Source organism: Salmo salar, chromosome ssa02 (genome assembly GCF_905237065.1).
Source record: "Salmo salar chromosome ssa02, Ssal_v3.1, whole genome shotgun sequence".
Taxonomy (NCBI): Eukaryota; Metazoa; Chordata; class Actinopteri; order Salmoniformes; family Salmonidae; genus Salmo; species Salmo salar.
This window is the reverse complement of record NC_059443.1, coordinates 61,428,441-61,452,506: the sequence shown is the minus strand read 5'-3', so window position 1 is coordinate 61,452,506 and position 24,066 is coordinate 61,428,441. Positions and strand designations below refer to the sequence as shown.

At 41.7% G+C, this 24,066-nt stretch overlaps 1 protein-coding gene across 1 annotated transcript; it reads left to right on the top strand.

Annotated features, from left to right (window-relative positions):
* Nucleotides 1–15,133: 15,133 nt before the first annotated feature.
* LOC123730437 (transcription factor LBX1-like) lies at nucleotides 15,134–17,886 on the top strand. The gene is made up of 2 exons (XM_045707152.1): nucleotides 15,134–15,876; nucleotides 16,358–17,886. Exons 1-2 carry the CDS (start codon nucleotides 15,549–15,551, stop codon nucleotides 16,855–16,857), a joined length of 828 nt encoding a protein of 275 aa, XP_045563108.1. The 5' UTR covers nucleotides 15,134–15,548; the 3' UTR covers nucleotides 16,858–17,886.
* The last annotated feature ends 6,180 nt before the right edge of the window (nucleotides 17,887–24,066 follow it).

Here is a 24,066-nt window from a genome sequence, read left to right as displayed (position 1 = left end):
TAGATGGGAACTGAAAATGGCAGGCTTTGTGTTCCGGGGGGATATGAGACCGGTGCCGTCATGCCTGTTAAGGGGAGCATTAACGATGCGGCGCTGCCGGCCAGTTCCTCACCACGCGGGGTTAAGGTGTCGCCCCTTCAGCCTTGAGCTGTGATTGAGTTACAGATACAGGGAGAGGGGAGAGAAAGAGGTCAGGGGGACGCAATCGGCTCTGTTGCCACTCCAGTTACACTTTGGAGTTTAGCCTACACACACACACACACACACACACACACACACACACACACACACACACACACACACACACACACTTGAGTGAATGCACACACATTTTCATACAAGTACACACAGAGACATAGTATGCATGCACACACACACACACATACACCACATATGTACGCACACACCTGTGTGCATACACACACACACTTGAGCGTGAACACACATGTGCAAGTTAGCATGTATGCGCTCATACACAAACACACACACATACACACACCCTCCTCAAAGAAACCTGAGGTCATATGAAAGTAGTGGTGTGTGTTAGTTGTTTGTTCTTGAGTGTTTTATTGCCTTGACACACTCGAGAGGCCTAAGTGTTGTACGCTACTGAAGACTACTGGGGTAGAAAGAAATTCAGACACACACACAGGCGCACACACACACACACACACACACACACGCACACAGGCGCACACACAGGCACACACACGCACACACACACAGGCGCGCACACACACACACACACACACACACACACACACACACACACACACACACACACACACACACACACACACACACACACACACACACACACACACACACACACACACACACACACACACACACACACACACACACGCACACACACACACACACACATCGAATGTCTTGGTTAAGTTAAGGGTTAAGGTTTGGAATAGGTATAAAACAAAAGAATCTAAACAAATAGTTCCTAGCACTGGGATTGAACACATGACCCTTGGGTCTGGAGCTCGCGGCTTACACCCAAGACTACTTGATGGTAATAGCAGTTTCCTCTAGTGGTCGGTTTTGACGTCATCTCCTGATGTCCTGTTTACCACGTCTAATCCCCCACCCCCAGCGCCCACACATATCAAGTGATTGAGTGTTTCCCCTTATCTTAATAAAGCCCTTATTCAGCATAGTATAAACATTGATTGGTAATTTAATTCCCTGCTCAAATTATCATCCCCACCACCCAGCCAGCCCCCCTATCCAAGGTTGACATGAGCCTTGAGCTTTGGCAAGACTAAATTATGTTCTATACCCCCCCTTCCTCTCTCCCACTAGCCCCTTTCTCTCTCTCTCTCTCTCTCTCTCCCTCTCTCTCTCTCTCTCTCTCTCCCTCTCACACACACACACACCCTCTACCCCCCTCCTTTGGTGCTAGCCCAGGTGCTGATACAAGCAGAAATGCTGCACGCCCCATCGCTCTCCCCCCTGCTGTCGCCCGGACCCCCCATTCACTACACCTCCTCAGAGAAAGAACGAGGGATGAGGAGAAAGCAAGGATTCCTCTCCTCTCTCTGTAGATTGAACGAAGACAGAAGTGAAACACTGCAATTTTTCAATAAGATAGAGAGAAATAAAGAGAAGTACACAGAGAGAGATAGAGAAAGAGAGAGAGAGAGGAGATAGACGGGGGAGAGAGATGCAGCAGGCTTTATTGAACCTTGTATGTGGCGGCTGGAGTTGTCTGTGAAGAAGACCTGCAGACAGAGAGAGAGAGAGAGAGAGAGAGAGAGAGAGAAAAGACGATGCATTCGTGGCTGTCGTCTTACAGATGTAGGATCTTCATTTGATCACCCTGTTGAAGGACAACTTTCCTGTAAAAAGTGTAAAATGTGTCACGTATTTGAGGTTTAAAAAGGCTTCGGAAAGTTTGTGATTTCAACTTTGAAATTTCCCCATTTTCCCTTAAGTCACCTGAGGTTGTGCCCCCCCCCCCCCCCCCTTTTCTCCTGAGGAAGAAATACTGACCAATGACATGTCTTTGTCCAAAGGGAGAGGGGGGAGAGGAGGGGACGAGGGTGTGTGTATGTGTGTGTGTCTGTGTGTATGTGTGTTTGCGGCCATCTTGTCTCGTCCCATCAATATCCTCTTATATAAACGTCAGCTGTACCGTTTCACTCATCACTGTTTCCCATTCTGATGGCTTTATCCTCCGGCACAAGGGAGGGGACATCCTCTCTCTCTCTCTCTCTCTCTCTCTCTCTCTCTCTCTCTCTCTCTCTCTCTCTCTCTCTCTCTCCTTTTGTCTCACTCCCTCGTTTTTCACTGTCTCTCTTTCTCTCGTTTCTCTCTCTCTCTCTTGTTTTTCCCCCTCTCGCTCTGTGTCTCGATTCTCCCTCTTTCTGTCTCTCCCTCCCTCATTTCTCTCTCATTTCCCTCTCTCCCTCCACTGCGCCTTCCCAAACTCCCCCCCCTCTCTCCTCCTCTCTTTATCATTCTTTATCCCTTTCACTCCTCATCCCTCTCACTCCTCTCTTTCTCTTCTCTTAGGGCGATGCGTCACTAGCCTGCCCCCATGAAACAAGTCAATGTTCTGCCCGCTCGGCAGGCGTATAATAAATCTGAAGCGGCTCTACGGCGAGCGCCGGGGATATTTATCTAAGTGGAGTGTGTCCTCCTCGGCTGAACGCGAGTGATTTCTCGTCTAAGGCCCCTCTTACAGAGAGAGAGAGAGAGAGGGAGGGAGAGGGTGGATAGAGTCCGAGAGAGAGCGGATAGTTAGGGAAATGGTGAGAGAGAGCGAGAGAGATGACTAAAGCCATCGGCAGAGCGAGCGACAGAGAGAGACAAATAATGCCAGAGAGAGAGGGAAATGAGAAAGAGAGAGGGGAATAACTCCATCGACAGAGAGAGAGAGAGAGAGAGAGAGAGAGCGAGAGAGAGAGAGACAGAAATAAGGCACTTCCTGACGCTGAGCCCATAAAGCAGCTCTGTGGCGGTGATGGTGACGAGGCGAGCAGGGCATTAGTTGAAGCCGCTCTGCTGCTCGGGCAGCTTAAACGCCATGCAGCAGACACAGATCTGGATGAATGGCTACCCTCCTCCTTAGGGCCTTTACCTTCAAAATCTCTCTCTCTCTCTCTCTTCTTTCTCGGAAGAGAGATGTTATTGCTGCTGCTGGCCTGTGAGCGATTGCACATTACAGGAAAAAGGGAAGGAGGGAGGGAAGAGAGAGGGAGAGAAAGAGAGGGGGGACCAACGAGGGAGAGAGATGGGGGTGAGAATGGGAGCGAGCGATAGAATGAGGAGGGAGAAATGAGAACGGTAGTGATTATGATGATGGAGGGATATTTCTATTCGACTGTAAAAAGGTGAAGCAGGCAGCAGACGTCGATATCACAGTGTAAATCTCAGACTATCAGAGTAATTAGCGTGGGTGAATTTTTCTGGACTTGACTTGTATTCTCTGCATCTTGGATACGGTCAACATTGTAATGGCTTATGCATCAAGTCCTTACGTGAAATGAGCTTTAGTCTATGTAGAATTGTGGTTCAGATGTTGCAAATGCAATTAGTACTGCATTACTGTAAAACCATAAGACAGTGGTTGCTATGCAAGGGATCGTCATAATAAACTGCAGTACTGTTGTTCTAAATTATCTATGCTAAGCCCTGAATTATTCATCCCTGCATGCCTTTATACATGAGATGAGCCCTACTTGAATATTACTGTATTTCCCCCGCAATTAAACCAGTCCATTTTGCTTAGCACACCAGGAACCTTCTAACAACATGTGCTAAAGTTAATTACCTATAATAACGATGTGATATATTGGGGATGTGGCTTCTCACTAAGAACATGGTATGAAACAAGAAGCTTTTAATAAAGTCCTAAACACAACACAGACCCTGCGGAGCATGTCATCTGTGTGTGGGAGTGTGTAGTCTTCATTTGTTTACACACACTATGAAATGAGGATGAGAGAGAGGGTTTGTTTGTGTTGTCTGGGTTGTACAGTGCACTGCAAAAAAAATCTGCATGCTGTTTTTGACTTGTTTCCATATTTTTTCAAGTTCAGTCAACCAAACTTTACAATTTACATTATTACAACGTAATCCAGATGCATCATCAACGCAGTTAATTGGTTAAATTAGCAAAAACATTTCAATTTGAGTTCTTCTCTAAACATTAGCTTTGACTGTAACCGTAAAATGCCTGAATTTCAGTTGCTCAACAAAACCCCAGAATTTTCGTCCGAAGGTGACCTATAGTGGGGAGAAACATCGACATGTTTGTCAATTATATTAGGGTTAAAGGTTAAGACCTGTCTCACCCCTTAGCGCCGCAGGTTTTATTTATTTAATTTTATTTCCAAAGGAGCTTTATGGAGAGCTCAGTCAGATAGCCTCAAACCTGTGTCATTCTAAACTTGTAAAATATTACAACTACACAACAAAAAAATGCTGAACAGGAGAAAACAGCTTCCAGTTATTTGTACTCATCGTGGTAAAACACAAGCTTTTATTTCTACACGCTCAACATACAATAAACATACATTTTCCTTGTACATCTACAACGTAAAACCATAACATATGTAGTGTCATATTAATATTAATGACATTGTTGCATTATTATGATAAAAACAGGCACTTTTCATTAGAGACAAATGAAGACTATTGTCAAACAATTATGGCATAATAACATTAACAGACTCAGTGAGTCTCTTCATGATTGATAATATTAGGGGGGGGGGTTGATTCAATGGTGTCGGAGCTTAAACAAGCACCCATCTTTCCCTCAGGGGCTGTGCTTTTGCATTAGTCAGACAAATCTCTTTGTCAAACCCCTCTCCCCCTTGCACATTTTTATTCATAAGCGTTTGGCCTTAAGAAAGACATCAAACCAAGAATACAACGAGAGGTCACCGGCATCTTTGCACAATGTTAACCCCCGCATTGACGGAGCTAATTCACATTTCCTCAGTTCAGCCCACAGGGGTTAAAAGTAGGAGGAGGAAAGAAGAGATGGAAGGGGATGGGAGGGAGGGAGGGAGGGAGGGAGGGAGGGAGGGAGGGAGGGAGGGAGGGAGGGAGGGAGGGATGGATGGAAGGGGATGGGTGGGAGGAGGAGAGGGATGGAAGGAAAGAGGGGATGGGCGGGAGGGGGAGAGGAGGTACGGAAGGGAATGGGATGTCTGTGCATGTACGTGCACACGTGTGTGTGTGTGTGTGTGTGTGTGTGTGTGTGTGTGTGTGTGTGTGTGTGTGTGTGTGTGTGTGTGTGTGTGTGTGTGTGTGTGTGTGTGTGTGTGTGTGTGTGTCTTTCTCAGTCTGCAGTGTCTCCCACTTGACCCCGGCCCTCACCACATGGGGTTTGCTTTGACGGCCCCTGTGTCGCCAAATGAAAAGAGGAAAAGTGAATGTTGTCCTCTCAGAGCTCATTGGAACTCATTACAATAACAAAGGGGGCATATGGTTGTGTGTATGTTAGTTTATGGCGGTGGCAGCAACCATATTCCTCGGCGTAGGGAAGCCAGGTGCTATATGACTACACCCACTGAGAGTGGACAAATCATCTGCTGATGGCTCAGAATGGCCTCAGCCGACACGACCCAACGGGGTTCATCTCTCTTTCACTGTCGTGTAGGACTGACTGACTGGGCTTGGGAAAGAGGAAAACACACTGACTGCACTGTATGACCACGTGAAACAATGGGTTGAGTTTGTACCTAACTTTATTTATCGGGGGAAATAATCATTTCACATAAAAGAAAGTAGGGAAGTGGATTTTCTCATAGGCCAACCCTTTGAATAAAAAAACAAACATATTAATTCCAAACCAGATGACCCTAACATCCCTCACCCATCACTCAACAGAAAGAACTAACCTGCAGCACTATAGACTCCAATCTAGCAGCCCCTTCCACACAAAGAGCTCTCTCCGTCATGAATAGGCAGCTCCACCCTAATGGCAATTCAATAAACTCCCCCTATTCTAAATGAACAGCCCAATCCTCCTTGGCATCTGCTGCGGGCCAACCTCGCCAGACGCTCGTCTTGTAAGAGGGCCATTGCTAGCTAATTGAAAGACTGTTGTGGCAGGAGAGAGGGAGAGAGGGAGAGGGGTAGAGAGACAGAGACAGAGAGACAGAGACAGAGCTAGAGACACAGAGAGAGAGCAAGAGAGAGAGAGAGAGAGAGAGAGAGAGAGAGAGAGAGAGAGTGCACGAGAGAGAAAGAGAGAGAAAGAGACAGAGAGAGAGCGAGAGAAAGAGAGACAGAGACAGAAACAGAGAGAGACAGAGAGAGATAGACAGAGCTAGAGACAGAGAGAGCAAGAGAGGGAGAGAGAGACAGTGACAGAGACAGCGAGAGAGAGAGAGAGAGAGAGAGAGAGAGAGAGAGAGCGTCATCCCATCTTCCCTCTCAGGAACAGCTGACCTGTGGTGGTCCAGCTCCCAGACGGCCATGTTGTTCTAGCCCGTCTGGGCAGCTCATTCACAGATCTAACACCCGTCAGATAATTATTGGGGACCTTTGGGTTTTGTACGATTTAACTAAATGAAATGATTGGTGTGGGTTGGGATACATTGAACATGTTGCTCTCTACATAGTCACTTGTGACAGATGATACAAAGTAGCTTGGCAGTTCAAGATTTGGTTCTGGCTATCGAGATTACTCTCATAAATTTACACTGGATTTCACTGATATATAAATTCATACAGACCCTACTGAAAGTCTACACACCCCTTTCACAACTGTCACATGTTGCTACCTTAAAATAACATCTAAAAAGGGATTCAATTCGATTTTTTCCCTTCAGATCTACACCACCTGTTCCACATGTTCAAAGTGAAAGATAAAGTAGGCTATTGAACATTTTCTAAATGAATAAAACACATAAAAGAAGGTGTATTGATTACGTATGTCTTCACAACCCAGAGTTAATACTTGGTGGAAGCACCTTTGGCAGCAATCACAGCTGTAATTCATTTTGAATATGATTCTACCAACTCTGCACAACTCTTAGGGCGACATATATCCAACGTTTTTTTTAAATTGCTCAAGCTCAGTACATTTTGGGGGGAATCATTTATGGACAGCAATACTCAAACCTTGATATTCAAGCAGTTTTATTGTCAGGACTGAGACTGGACCATTCAGGAACACTCAACACCTCTTGGAACACCATTCTGGTATCTTTCATTCCATTTTTGTACTTGTCCCGCTGAAAAATACAACTCTATCTCAGGGTTAGGTATTCAGAAGACTGAGATGTTTTCCTCTAACTTTTTACCTTTGCTCCTTTCGTATTTATTTGATCCTGACAAACTCAGGTAAAAAAACTATAGAGGAAAACCTGCCCCAGTCTTCTGAATACCTAACCCTGGGATAGAGTTGTATTTTTCAGCGGGATAATCACACACTTTTTAATGCCAAGGACACACCAGAATGACTTCCCAAGAGATAATTAAGGGATCCAGTCTCAGTCTTTGCTTGAAACTCAGAGAATGTTTGAATATTGCTGTCCATCTAAGATTCCCAACCAAATTTACTGAGCTTGAGCAATTTTGACAAAAACAATGGATATACAGTGCATTCGGAAAGTATTCAGACCCCTTGACTTTTTCCACATTTTGTTACGTTACAGCCTTATTCTAAAATGGATTTAAATATTTTTTTTACCTCATCAATCTACACACAATACCCCATGATGACAAAGCGAAAACAGGTTTTTATAAATGTTTGCACATTTATAAAATACAAATAAAATAAATACCTTATTTACATAAGTATTCAGACCCTTTGCTTTGAGACTCAAAATTGAGCTCAGGTGCATCCTGTTTCCATTGATCATCCTTAAGATGTTTCTACAACTTGATTCAATTGATTGGACATGATTTGGAAAGGCACACACCTGTCTATATAAGGTCCCACAGTTGACAGTGCATGTCAGAGCAAAAACCAAGACATGAGGTCGAAGAAATTGTCTGTAGAGCTCCGAGACAGGATTGTGTCGAAGCACAGATCTGGGGAAGGGTACCAAAACATGTCTGCAGTATTGAAGGTCCCCAAGAACACAGTGGCCTCCATCACCCTTAAATGAAAGAAGTTTAGAACCACCAAGACTCTTCCTAGAGCTGAGCAATCGGGGGAGAAGGGCCTTGGTCAGGGAGTTGACCAAGAACCTGATGGTCACTCTGACAGAGCTCTAGAGTTCCTCTGTGGAGATGGGAGAACCTTTCAGAAGGACAACCATCTCTGCATCATTCCACCAATCAGGCCTTTATGATAGAGAGGCCAGACGGAAGCCACTCCTCAGTAAAAGGCACATGACAGCCCGCTTGGAGTTTGCCAAAAGGCACCTAAAGACTCTCAGAACATGAGAAACAAGATTCTCTGGTCTGATGAAACCAAGATTGAACTCTTTGACCTGAATGCCAAGCATCACGTCTGGAGGAAACCTGGCACCATCCCTACGGTGAAGCACGTTGGTGGCAGCATCATGCTGTGGGGATGTTTTTCAGCGGCAGGGACTGGGAGACTAGTCAGGATCGAGGGAAAGATGAACGGAGCAAAGTACAGAGAAATCCTTGATGAAAACCTGCTCCAGAGCGCGCAGGACCTCAGACTGGGGTGAAGGTTGACTTTCCAACAGGACAATGACCCTAAGCACACAGCCAAGACAACACAATAGTGGCTTCGGGACAAGTCTCTGAATGTCCTTGAGTGGCCCAGCCAGAGCCCGGACTTGAACCCTGTTGAACATCTCTGGAGAGACCTAAAATAGCTGTGCAGCAACGCTCCCCATCCAACCTGACAGAGAATGGGAGAACTTCAGAGAATGGGAGAAACTCCCCAAATACAGGTATGCCAAGCTTGTAGATTCATACCCAAGAAGACTCGAGGCTGTAATCGCTGCCAAAGGTGCTTCAACAAAGTACTGAGTAAACGGTCTGAATAATTATGTTAATGTGATATTTCCATTTTTTTTTTTTATAGAAATTTGCACACATACACACAAAAAACTTTTTGCTTTGTCAATACGGGGTATTGTTTGTAGATTGATGGGGAAAAATCAATTGAATCCATTTTAAAATTAGGCTGGACCGTAACAAAATGTGGGAAAAGTCAAGGGGTCTGAATACTTTCTGAATCCACTGTATGTTGCCATGTGAGTTGTGCAGAGTTGGTAGAATCTAATTCAACAGGATTTACAGCTGTAATTGCTGTCAAAGGTGTTTCCACCAAGTATTAACTCTGGGGTTTGAAGGCATACGCAATCAATTCAATTTAAAAAATTTTTTTTATTAATTTAGAAAATGTTCTACACTTTTTCTTTCACTTTTGAAAATGTGGATCAGGATGTGTCGATTAGTGGGACAAACATCGACTTCAATCCCTTTTAAGATGTACTTTAAAGGCAGAACAAATGTGACAGCTGTGCAAGGGGTGAGTAGACTTTCACTAGGCACTGTACAAATACAAATGCACTGTATGGATTGAAATTTGTTGAACACATTGCTCTCAACCCATCGAGTTCTTTACTGACTTCTGTCAAGAATTGTACACTCTATTTCAGTAAAACTCTCATTTGAATCTAAAGTTTACAGTGTTGTTTATTGTGAGAGGATGGTTCCACTCCCGTCTCCCCTTCATCCATATCTGTTTATACTCTCCTGTAATTGTAATTCCATTACATCAAATAAAACTAATCTAATGAAAATCCAATGAAAACTAAGGATTGCTGTCATAATTTCTACCCAGGTCTCCTCTGACAGTTTACATTATCAAAACTCAATGAATATGAATATAGACAATATAAACTATACAGGACGCAGCCGGTTAACTCTCCCAAGCCCTTCAACGCTATAGTTTACTGCATTACTGAACTGAGAGATGTATATGAGGGACAAAACTAATTCAAGTGAAGTATGCTGCTGGTATAGAGGAATCCATGGTAGTATGAACGCAGGTGGGACGTGTAGCAGTCTTTCCATAGAAACATGTTAGCCTATGCTCTTATGAGGGCAATTCCGCCACTTTTCATATTCACCATCTCCAGCACCATGCCAGTGTCTATATACTTTATGTGAAAAACTGCACGTTTCTATGATCTGTGGTTAAAAAGAGAGGAAAGGTCCTAAAAAATGTTTTTCTGTGGATTAAAAGTTTGTAAAAAACAGTGATTTTCAAAACCTGCAACGAGTTTCTTGCTTACTGGAGGGTATTTTGTTGCTCCGCATGGCACCATGAATCTCATAGTGTTAGACAATCACTGGTTTAAATGTTTTAACCTTTGATGATGTCATCGCGTATAACTTTTTTACTTTCTCTTTTTTTCCCGTCAAAACGTAGAACTGCACCATTTTCACATAATGCTGACACTGGTATTGTGCTGGAGGTAATGAAAATGAGGTTGAAAAGTGGTGGAATTGCCCTTTAAAGCTACAATCTGCCATTTCAACATCTTGACCATTGACTGACCATTGAACAGAAGCAAATATTGCAGAATGTACTAAGAAGGATTCAGGTCAAGAGTAGTAGGGTTATGTCTTGCACCCATTGACACTGAAACTCCCTCCACAGAAAACAACAGCGACTATATGCTTTGATTTAGATAGACATTATTAAAAAGTCACAACCTTCATCAATAGTAATCCTTTAGTAGTTATAGAAAGGTCCTCCAGTTAAGCACCATGCCACTCTCTACCCAGCCAGTGATACTGACGTCGGTTGTGGCAGGTAGCCTAGCAGTTAAGGGCGTTGGGCCAGTAACCGAAAGGGCGCTGGTTTAAATCCCTGAGCAGACTAGATGAAATATCTGGTTTTGTGTGCGGCGTGCGGCGCGAGGCCCCTCCACAATCACGTTGGGGTGGGTGGCGGGGCTGGTGAGCCCCTTTCCCGAAATCTCCAACCAAACATATGTGCCGTTTCATGGATTTTCATTGTTTTTGGGGTGGAAAAGTGTGCATTCCGCGATTAGAAACGCTTGTGTCTGGGCTGTACCAACCATGTTTATAGCCCCCCCCCCCAATCACTCTGAGTTGGTTGAGCAGACCTGGGTTCAAATACTATTTGAAATTCTTTCAAATACTTTAGCTGTACTTGATTGAGCTTGCCTGCTGCGATAGAACCAATTAGAAAGTGCCAAAAGTGCCAACCCCGACCACATGGCGCTCTAGGCAGGCTAAAGCAAATGCTTAAAGTATTTGAAAGATTTCAAATAGTATTTGAACCCAGGACTGGGCTCCAGCCAGTTGGCTGGGTCAGTAACAACCTGGGGGAACCAACTGTTAGTGTTGGATTGGGCTGTAATGATACTGGTGTAGTGGGAGGATCCCTGTGGTTACTCAGAGACTGGGGTGTTCCTGCACCTGTTTGGTTTATTTATCCTGTTACCACATTAACTGTGAGAGTATTGCAAGCTGTTTTGGTGTATTGACTGTTGACTTCAATGTTGATATGTTCTATGCATTTCAAGGTTTGGTTCCCATTGAATGTATTGGGGTAATATGCTAAAATATATACAGCCTATGTAGTTGACTTGTCATGCAGTGCAACTCTTAATCACATGTATGGTCCCAAATGAATATGATTCCACAGCACAGTGTGGCATAGCCACCTCTTCTAGGAGTTTGATATAGAAGGCTCAATGCTTTCCACAAGAATTGTCTAATGCCAATGTGCAAATTACCCTGGTAATGACATATGATTTATTTATTAACTGTGAGACATATCTGAGCCTCTATCTTGAGCTGATGTTATTTGAGATAACATGTCTATTGGGGGTAGGCTGTAGGCCATCCTTGGGGCCTCACAAAGTGGCTACAATGTGGATAGTTCAGACCAGCTGTCTAACCAGTGTCTAATCCATGGTGATTGCTGTGTGTCCCCAGTTGTGGGGGTCCATCATGCATCAGCATAGCGTTGAAAGATTGATTCTTTGTACACCCCATAATGTTTATGAGGTTATGTTGTTTACAAACTAAGTCCTACTGCCCGTGGAGACCATGCATATGTTATTCAGAAAACGAAGGGCCTCTACTTGAGTGGTGGCTATTTATACAGTTCCCAAAAATATTTTTGTGATTTTACTTGATCGCAGGACTACTGGTTGCAATAAAAGCAGTTGACATTTGAACGACATGTTGGGTGAGTTGCCAGAGAATGTCGCTTTCTCAATGCAGTCTGGTAATAGCTAGCCAGATACAGTTCCCTTGCTGAGGGAGAGCTGAGAAGTAGGCATGTTGACGACCTTGGCAAGGGGGGGACAGAGTATGACGACAAACCGCCGCAAATATCTATCTTTAATAAAACAGGCGCTGAATCATAGCAGTAGTCCAGCCCTTTGAACAAAATCTGCGTTGGCTCATAGTGGCGGATTGCAACATGCAATAGACATGTCCATCACAATCAAGTGTGACAGGCGGCTAAATGACAAGAGTTATGAAGGCTTGGCTCTTCACAAGTATTGGCCCTACTTCGAGAATATCATATCATTACCATAAACGAAAGCGTTCTGTGTTTTATTCGTGTTTTCCATGTAATCGCATACACAGAAGTCTTATTTTGGTAATGAAGCATTAAACGAAAAGCTGTTCCCAGGTGTTGACACTTTTTTTTAATTAACTTATGCCAAAAAAATGTGCGTTGTTTCTTTGTTATTCTTGATTGGATGTAACAAAAAGTTGGCAAAAAAAAGGAGGAGAACGCAGTATGAAATGTGTGAATTGGGAGTGTTATGCATTTATTATTCGTTGCAGACCAAAACTGAGTCCACATATCTGTGGTCTATTTAGCTAGTATTTTGTCTGTGAGGAATGTAACCTTTGATGGTGCAAATTCGATAATAATACATCGAATGTGTACATCACTATTCCTATAATAATTACTACTTACTGGAGCTACTGGTACTATGTTTAATTACCTATTAGCCTAATGTTGTTAAAGACAACTATTATGTTGAATGTATCCTACTCGTATTACTCTGGTGTTAAACCCATATAGGAAGGACATTAGCTGCCAATTGATTGCTACACAATTACGGATTTGAGTATTTTAACTTTCAAAAATCTTTGTCAAATATTTTGCTGTCATGTTTGACGTGGTGTTTTCCAACTAAATCCTGAGAAATGGGGCGTGTTTCATACAAAATGGGGCATGTAAAAGATCTAACATCGACTCTGAAATCAGATATTACCCCCGACAAGCAAATATAAATTCTGGAATAAAACTGTCTTGAGTTTAGGCTGTGGGGTAGCAAGAACTTCCAAATGTGATTAAGTTACCATGAACGCAGTTTAACCATGCATGCAGAAACCATTTTTGAAGTTGACAGAACGACAATACAGAAAATCCCTTTGTAGCCTACATTTCATAACCAGTGTAGCCGAAACGTTAATCACAATAGATTTAGTTCAGAGACAATATTTCGTTCCAAATGTTTCGTTCTGAACCAAATATTTAGAATATATAGCTAAAACTCTGAATTGCACGTGGCATCATTCTTCACTTCCATAATGCCATAATTTTAACTTTTTCGTTTCAATGTTTTTTTAAATCCTTTGCTTAGGGCCACATGAATTATTTTGCATTCCGCTGCAAATTACATTTGTAGCTTATTTGAGGCGTGAGGTAAAATATTGGTGATATCAAACCCGGAATACAGTATAATAAATAGACTTCAACCCGACGTTTTTCAAAACAACAATATTTATCACCAGTCTGTTTTTGCTCTGGGTCTTTGACATAATAATACACTATGGTTGTTGATGGAGTGGGAGACATCCCTTATGCACCAGAATCAAAACCTCTCTCTCTCTCTCTCTCTCTCTCTCTCTCTCTCTCTCTCTCTGACATATTATCATTATGTTGATATTTTATTTCCCCTGGCGTTACATCAGAGCGTGCAGAACGAGCCATCAAAGTGTTTAGTGACGCCTCCTCTTTTTGATGTATCAGTCTTCAGAAACATAACAGTATGTATCAGTTATATCTGGAACATTGCAGACCACAAGTCTGTCAGGATTGAAATATTGAAGAACTATGTGGACTTTATTATAACGTATATGTAGCCTAGCTTACTATGCAGTTGCGCAGGTAGCTTATGCTATTGTTATTGTACAGTAACATAATTCACAAATTGATAATAACGTTGTAATATTATGCATAACTATTATAATAGGCCTTAAATAATATGACTTATAATACGAATACTAATACTAACTTTACAATAATATTAATAGTAATTTAAAGGTATTCTAATCTCATTTATTGCATTCATGTTGAGTTATCATATTATTCCACAACGTCCCACATATTATACGGAAATAGTTTGATATTCAGACTGAAAAATAAACTAAGAGCTGATAATAAAACAATGAAATGCAGAAGTAGGCTACGTCACCGAAATATATTATGTATCGTTCGTTCCTGTATGCAGATGGACCCGTCGGCTGTCTTTCAGAACGGAAGCAAAATAAAGCATCAAGCCACCGCTAGCTCGAGGACCGGGAGGACCCGGAGAGAGATTTGATTCGAGATGAAATATCTAGCTGATGATGTAAAAGGTCCCTTTCGCGTGAGTTATGACCCGGATTTGGCTAGGCTGAGAGGGATGTATGCTGCTCCTCTCTCCCCCTCTCCTCCACTCTCCTCCTCTCCCCCTCTCCTCTTCTCCTCACCTCACTCCCCAACCCTGAAGGAGTGTATCATCAGTCCTGATATATTGCCTAGATCCATATTGCCTTCAGAAAATAAAGGCTCATCCAAAACCATCGCTTTTGGTGGAGGAAAATGCACTTTCTGTACTAACTAGTAATCACTTCTCAATCCACTGCATAGCATAATTTGACCAATTTCAGAATCATTGAAATAATTTCCAATATTCACATTGGAAACGTTCAAAGTATCTATCTTCAAAAAAATCACACATACTTTATTACTGTAATACTATACTTAAATACGCAATGCGATTTAATCCCCCATTGACTGCACACTCTCTCTTGCTCATTTACCGTAAGGCCTATTCTGGTATCTCACCCCACGACTAATTTAGACCCAAAGATGATAAGAGCGCAACCCGTTATAATTCCAACCGGCTCCTCCTCCTTCAAACCATGCCTTGTAATTATTGGGAGCATCCCACTCGCAAAAGCCCTGCACTGGACTGCAACATAGTCAGAGAGTGAAAGGGAGAGGGCGAAAGTGCCAGTGGGGACATAATTGATTACGTCCTAATCAATATTAACTTGTTAGTCAGTTGTTGCTGCAACTTCTTTGGACCTCGCCATTTTCAGGGAGGCACAGTTCTCCTTCGGATTGTCTGTACGTATTTTTGAGGAATAATACTTTCAAGAAGATATCCCGGTTTGGAATTAGGAGGGCTTTTTTTATGTTTCTTTTTGCAAGAAAGTTTGCAGCCATGGCGTGCATTTGGTGACTGTAATGTGACTGTTTCTTCGATAGGGTTCGATATTATTTGATATCTGTGTTTGTTGTTTTCCTTGTTAGCGATTCAAAAACATTTTTAAAGTTAGCTTGCGTAACAACTAACGCACTAATAATGACATCCAAAGAAGTCGCCAAATGTGATGCGGTCGAGAATAGGAGGCGTAGTCCGTTGGACCATCTTCCTCCGCCTGCAAACTCGAATAAGCCACTGACACCTTTCAGTATCCAAGACATTCTCAACAAACCCTCCGTGAAACGAAGTTACACCATTTGTGGGACAGCACACCTGATTTCATCGGCTGAGAAGCACCGTTCGTCCAGCATCTCTGCTCTGTCCAACCGGGCACTGCTCACACAAACCTCACCACTCTGCGCCCTGGAAGAACTAGCTAGCAAAACCTTCAAGGGGCTCGAAGTTAGCGTGCTACAAGCAGCTGAAGGTAAATATGATGGTATTTATGGACTTATAATCATTATATCGATATTACTTTCATAACATTGCAATGCACATTTTATTATTTTTCATTTGATCTGTGAAAATATAATGAAGTAATATTGTATCTAAAAATAGGCATTGAACATTAGGTTTTAAACAAGATTGTTTGCCAGAAAATGTTACATTGTATCTCTTCTGTGAGTAATTTGGAAAGGTGAAAAAGAGGCTATTCATGAATTTACCAGCTGGAATTGTGCAATTGTTCTCTTTATGATGAATGCATAACATTACGTCTACGTTTATATTTGGTATATAGGCCAATATAACTTATTTTAAAAATGATCATTGATTTGGGGTCAAATATCTCAAAAATATGTTTAAAATGTTTAAATACAGAGTTCAACGCCCTGCAGAGCCAATGCCTTAGCAGCATGAGAATGACACCAACATATCACTGACTTAACATTTTATCTTTGTTTGGGCAGGGAGAGACGGAATGACTCTCTTTGGGCAAAGAAACACCCCGAAGAAACGAAGGAAGTCCAGGACTGCCTTCACCAACCACCAAATCTACGAATTAGAGAAAAGATTCCTGTATCAGAAATATTTGTCTCCCGCTGACCGAGACCAAATCGCCCAACAATTGGGTCTAACGAACGCCCAAGTCATCACGTGGTTCCAGAACAGGAGAGCCAAACTAAAGCGAGATCTGGAGGAGATGAAGGCCGACGTGGAGTCGGCCAAAACTATAGGTGACGGTATTGTACCTCTGGAGAAACTCGCCAAGCTCGCTGACCTCGAGAAATGCGCCAACGGAACGCTCGGACATCACCCACGAGCCGATTCTCCCGCGCAGAGTGGCGGACAAGAGTACTCGCTCGCTCGCAGGCTGCGGATGTCCCCCTTGTCGCCATTTTCAGACCACACAACAAGTAAAGAATGCTCAGAGGACGACGAAGACCTAGAAATTGATGTGGATGACTGATTGCGCAGTGGGATAATGAAATACAAAAATGACGACAAAAAGCAGTAACAATCCTTACTACGATTGTAACTTTCCCCTGCTGACATTCGTACATCATCTCAGAACATTTACTAGTCTGTTGTGAATTTTGTATCGGCACACAGATATTCACAGTAAGCATGAACAGTACAACAAATAGCCTATGCAGTGCTATATTCAATTGTATTCATCAGCAGTCGGACAGTTTCCTCTTGTCTTCAAATGTCAATGAAAGCAATATAGGTTTCGTAATCAGAACTAAAGATAATGCTATTATTTTGAAACATGTAATTGTCTACCAGACACACACACCTCTTTGAGTTATTTCTCTCTCTCTCTCTCTCACACACACACTCACACACGTATTTTAGTTATCTCTCTCTTTCTCAACACACACACACACACACACACACACACACACACACACACACACGCACACATTGATCCTTGTTCATATTTATGTAACACTATGTCATATGCTTAAAGTATGTCAGTTTTATGAAATATTTTCGATAGGTTTTGCATGTTGAAATGCATGTTTTGTTTTGTTGATCATATCTATTTATTTTTCCATTTAAATTATATCGCTTGTTTATTTTTTGAGATATCCCTTATCATACATATAGGTCTACTCGAGTTCAGACCGTTTGTACACAGCGTTTACATAATTAGCTAGTCATAATTACACCAACCATAATCATTATGCTGCATTGCATGATACGAAAGGCAAATTCAAAGGATCAAAAACCAAGTTATGCGTTTTATAGAGAAATGATCAAACAAAGGTTATAAAAATACAAAATACTGCGCTGATATTTCGACATGGAGCTACAGTTACTGGACCGTAGGAATATATTCATTTGTTTGGATACAATAGAGTACTCTATGGTTGAATAGATTTGTTATGTTTTGTACACCTGTAAGTGCCTTTCTAAAATCAGGACAGTATTTGAAAACCAATGCACATTCTGTAATGTATATACTATGGAAATAAAATGGCTTTTCTCAAAACGCTGTTTATGTCATTATTATACTGATAGATTATAATTTCGATATTTAGTCCTAGAAAAAATGGTGACTATATGCAGAATCAAGGGGGAGGACTGAAATCCTTTATGAAGCTAATTCAATGCAGGCCTATATTATGGACGTTTAGAGTAGCCTATTTAGCAACCATGATCCCTTATAATACTTCAATATTTTTTGTTCCATTGTATCCCATTTGTGAGGATACTCGAAACATTTTGTGGCTCAGCCATCTCACTCTCTTTCAAACTGCTAAATGCGTGTCTTGGCTTCTTGACCCGGCAACGTGTTTCCCCATTCGGGACGAAATTTATGTGAGAATCGCAAATCTGGTGCTGGGGGAGAAAAGAGGGTCTGGGATGCCACAAAAACACAAAGTTTTGGGCCAGTTTTCCTGAGCCTTTATGGGTGTTTTTTTGTTCTGCGGGGCTGCGGGACGAGGCCATAATTTTGAGCGTAAAGCATGAAAACTGGGGACAAATGAGATGCCTTCCCCGATGTGACAAGTCACAATGGAGCCCGCCCGGTCTCCCGCAGGCAGCAATGCTGAGACAAGTGTGTCCCACCGCACAAAAAGGACTCAAACGTTTGGAGGCCATATGGTTTTTGAATTTTCCTCACAATTTCAGACAATTTGATGGATTGACTTAACCCTCCTTTTAAACTGTTTAACTCCCCGCGAACAAAGGCCGTAATGCATACACAGGCCCTTCTCTTCACGAGGGCATCTGCGACCATTAATGTCTAGCCTCTTTTCTTTGCCTTTTTAGCCTGGCATTTGGAACAAGTCAATGAATTACAATGAAAATGGCTCTTTTTTTGTCCAGCCACTTGTCTTTCTTCCCTTTTTAGGCCCTGAAATAATATGTTTGACTTTTGTCCAGGAACGTTTTTCTAAACAACAAAATGTGGCACATTTTGTGTGAAAGTGTTTTTCATGTTAAGTAGCCCGAGTCATAAAGAGTTTAGAGTGTGACAGTTATGCCAAAGTCTAGTTAAAAGGAGTCTTTCGTTGCTTTTCTTCTCATGTCTTTTTCTTCTTCTCTCTTTATTTCTTTTGTCTTTGCGGAGTTTAATGAAGCTGAAAACATGGTGATGTGAGAAAAAGTCATAAAGAAAAGCTTTCTTTTTGATCTAGAAGAGCCTTGTTTCACCCTCCGTCTTTTTAAGAAGGGGATTGATGCTGCTAAAGAGGGCTTTTCTTTTCAATACTTTTTGGAAGCTGTTTGCATGAGTTTTATCATCCAACTCTATTATAGCCTATAACGTGTGATCTATACAATTTGTAGGTCTATAGCTTCTCATCTTTACTAAAATAAATGGCCAAAAAGGCTAATGCTAATATAAATAATAATAATGATTTCTATATTTGTTATTTTTCAATTAGCCTTTTTATAATTATATTTGCCTTATTAACATTGAACACCTACCTGTGTCTGGACTTTGATCTGAATTTCAAATTAAGCTTCCCTAAAAAAAATTAATAAAAATAATCATAAATCGTTACAATATTCAATAACATTGTTATTACAATGGGAACACGTAAGCTACTTATATAAAGTAAATTATTGACTGAAATAATTTTGGAGGAACTCTCAACACAACCAACAAAAAGGGTGGATTCTTATGGGCTTACACTGACGGTTTGACAAGAATTGAATAATACGCAGCAGACTATTCTCAAAGCCTTAATTAATTAGCTGGACGACCACATACAATTTTATTCCGATGACAATGTTAGGCTACTGTAGGATTCTCCAATAATATTTGGATATGGGTAGGCTATATGACCACACGAACACACACAAAGGCTAAGGCTACCCACACAAACAACGGCGCGAGCATTGATGGGCTACTTGACTTGACTACGCGCGTGGTCGCCAAATAAACCCCCTGCGGTTTTGATGAAAAAAAAAAAAACGTGCTCGAATTCTCCCCACCTCCTTATATCACTCACGCCTATTCTGAATAAAGCATATTTATGGTCGGGGAGAGAGGAGAGTGTTAAGGCAGGCTAAGTTTATGGATTTCACTTGCTTATTTTATGAGCGGTTGTCAAGGCGATAACTAATACGACAGTCAGTGGGACCAGTTCTTGGTAATTAATCCGTTGGTCTTAAGTGTATTTCAGTTCAAGATGGAAAAAAATCACTAATTCAATCGTCCGGAAAATTGAAGTTTGATGCATGAGTCCCTGCTGAAACAATGGGGCTGGCCACCAAACTCTCTCTCTTTTCATCTATTTTTCCTCCCCTTCTGTGGTCCCTTAATTTATCTGTCTATTTCTTTTTTCCTCATTGTGCAAACATTTATTACAAGAAAAGCAGGAATAACTTATCTCTGAAGCTCATGATAACTGTAGCCTAATAATAATAAATATATGTTAGCAAAGTTCTCAATCTAAACTGATATCAACCCAATGTTCCAATTTGTATAGGCCAATTTATATCAAACTAGCAAATTGTCATAGCCACAGGTACAAGCAATCTTTTTAGCCTTTTATATTTTATCTGGAGATATAATGCACATTATCTACACATGTTTTATGTGTCTATTCTATGAATAACCTACATAAATCATGAGAATAACCTACATAAATAGTTAGCTGCACCAAAAGTCAAAATCGGATAAAATACTCAGGTATGGAGTTGTCAGTGAAAGTCTCTAAATAGGGCTGAATACCAAAGTTTTAATCATACCGTTCCTTGAGAAGCAGTTAATACTTCAAACTTCAATTTTACGGGCGATTGAACTAAGCATGTTCCTGACAGAATTGATGTATGTATTAATTTCCTTTAACTGTTGATTAATTAGCCCACGCTGAAGGCTCAAATGGAACTGTTTGCTTCACATTTGCATATTAATCAAATTGTAGTTGATCAATCGCACGAGGCATGTGATTTAGGAGGGGAGCATATAGGCTTGGTAAAAAATATATACCCCAACCTTGGAAATATTTTCTTTCCTCTGCTGCCGCTGAGTTGCCTGCACTGCATTAAAACCAAAGACGCAGAACGAGTTAGCTTAGCTATTTCCAGCAGACAGAAATTGCCCGTCCAGTTTTCTGACGGCACACCGCTGAGCAGACAGATCTTAATGATGTCAAAATGTCACCGATTTAAACCGGGAGCTTTACCACTACACAAAACCTAATTTCTCTATCTCTTGCTCTCTCGTTCTCTCTCTCTTGCTCTCTCAATTCAATTTCAATTTTAATTGAAGGGGCTTTATTGGCATGGTAAACATATGTTTACATTGCCAAAGCAAGTGAAATAGATAATAAACAGTATACAGTATACATTAGACTCACAAAAGTTCCAAAATAATAAAGACATTTCAAATACAGTAGGCCTATATTCTCTATGTGTGTGTGTGTGCGTGTCTTGAGGCTGTTGCTCATTCTGAGAGGTTTCATGTAAAAGTGTAATGTATGACGTTTGATGGGTTGAATTAGATTAGTAAAAAAGATACACATTTTCAAAGGCTGCCATCTTGTGGTTAAATACACTAACTCGCTCGCCAAATGCTCTCCTATATAACTTGGAAGTTTCTCTACTCCTGTAAGTATGGTGCCACTGCCACCTAGTGGTCGGATTCTATCAAGCATCTCAGAGTGGTCTTACAGTGCCTTGCAAAAGTATTCATCCCCTTGGCGTTTTTCCTATTTTGTTGCATTACAACCTGTAATTTAAATTGATTTTTCATGTAATGGACATAAACAAAATAGTCAAAATTGGTGAAGTGAAAAAAATTACTTGTTTAAAAAAATTTAAAAAGGAAAAGTGCAAATGTATTCACCGACTTTGCCATGAAGCCCCTAAATAAGATCTGGTGCAACCAATTACCTTCAGAAGTCACATAATTAGTTAAATAAATTCCACCTGTGTTCAAACTAAGTGTCACATGATCTGTCACATGATCTCAGTATATATATACACCTGTTCTGAAAGGCCCCAGAGTCTGCAACACCACTAAGGAAGAGGCACCACCAAGTAAACGGCACCATGAAGGCCAATGAGCTCTCCAAACAGGTCAGGGTCAAAGTTGTGGAGAAGTACAGATCAGGGTTGGGTTATAAAAAAATATCCGAAACTTTGAACATCCCACGGAGCACCATTAAATCCATTATTAAAAAATGGAAAGAATATGGCACCACAACAAACCTGCCAAGAGAGGGCTGCCCACCAAAACCCACGGACCAGGCAAGGAGGGCATTAATCAGAGAGGCAACAAAAAGACCAGAGATAACCCTGAAGGAGCTGCAAAGCTCCACAGCGGAGATTGTAGTATCTGTCCAGAGGACCACTTTAAGCCATACACTCCACAGAGCTGGGCTTAAAGGAAGAGTGGCCAGAAAAAAGCCATTGCTTCAAGAAAAAAATAAGCAAACACGTTTGGTGTTCGGCAAAAGGCATGTGGGAGACTCCCCAAACATATGGAAGAAGGTACTTTGGTCAGATGAGAGTAAAATTGGTCTTTTTGGCCATCGAGGAAAACGCTATGTCTGGCACAAACCCAACACCTCTCATCACTCCGAGAACACCAGCCCCACAGTGAAGCATGGTGGTGGCAGCATCATGCTGTGGGCATGTTTTTCATCAGCAGGGACTGGGAAACTGGTCAGAGTTGAAGGAATGATGGATGGCACAAAATACAGGGAAAGTCTTGAAGGAAACCTGTTTCAGTCTTCCAGAGATTTGAGAGTGGGACGGAAGTTCGACCTTCCAGCAGGACAATGACCCTAAGCATACTGCTAAAGCAACACTCAAGTGGTTTAAGGGGAAACATTTAAATGTCTTGGAATGGCCTAGTCAAAGCTCAGACCTCAATCCAATTGAGAATCTGCGGTATGACTTAAAGATTGCTGTACACCAGCTCCAACTTGAAGGAGCTGGAGCAGTTTTTCCTTGAAGAATGGGCAAAAATCCCAGTGGCTGGATGTGCCAAGCTTATAGAGACATATCCCAAAAGACTTGCAGCTGTAATTGCTGCAAAAGGTGGCTCTACAAAGTATTGACTTTGTGGGGATGAATAGTTAGTTATGCACGCTCAAGTTTTCCATTCTTTTGTCATATTTCTTGTTTGTTTTACAAGAAAATATATTTTGCATCTTCAAAGTGGTAGGCATGTTGTGTAAATCAAATGATACAACCCCCCCCAAAAAAATAAATTTAATTCCAGGTTGTAAGGCAACAAAATAGGAAAAATGCCAAGGGGGGGTGAATATTTCGCAAGCCACTGTACATATTTGGTAGCCATACAATTCAATATGTACAGGTAACTGCCAAAATAATGGAAACACTTGAGAAAATGAAGGATACAAAGTATATTGAAAGCAGGTGCTTCCTCACAGGTGTGGTTCCTGAGTTAATGAAGCATTTATCATCCCATTATGCTTAGGGTCATGCATGTGTAAAACAACAAGCTCTCACTGCAGAATTAGTTCTCCAAACTTACAATTTTGAAGATGCTCCAAATGTCAAATTCTGAAGATAAGGGTTAAGAAAAGTTCAGGCACCCTTTACAAATGGTTAAAGTTTGGTTTAGCGTTAAAACCCAAAATAAAAATAACAGTTTCCACGAGTGTGATCAAACATACAACCTTCTGATCCTAAGTCATGGGATCCACCACCCCTAGTAGCCGGTTATGAAGGCATTTCCCGTCCTCAGGACATGGATAGACGTCCAATTTTCAACGTTAACCTTGAAACGACCTGGCTGGTATAAAAATGCTGGGTAGGCCATTATTTTGGCTACCATGGCTATGCCCCCCATAGGATGACAGTTCCCCCATCCACAGGGCACGAGTGGTCACTGAATGGTTTGATGAGCATGAAAACGATGTAAACCATATGCCATGGCCGTCTCAGTCACCAGAGCCAGCCTGGTCTCATAGACTAAACCTAACATGGTAAACAGAAATCCATCAGATCTCAACCCAATTGAACACTTATGGGAGATTCTGGAGCTGCGCATGAGACTGTTTTCCACCACAATCAGCAAAATATAAAATGATGGAATTTCTCGTGGAAAGATGGTGGTGCGTTCCTCCAACAGAGTTCCAGACACTTGTAGAATCTATGCCAAGGTGCATTGAAGCTGTTCTGGCTTGTGGTGATCCAACACCCTATTAAGACACTTTATGTTGGTGTTTCCCTTATTTTG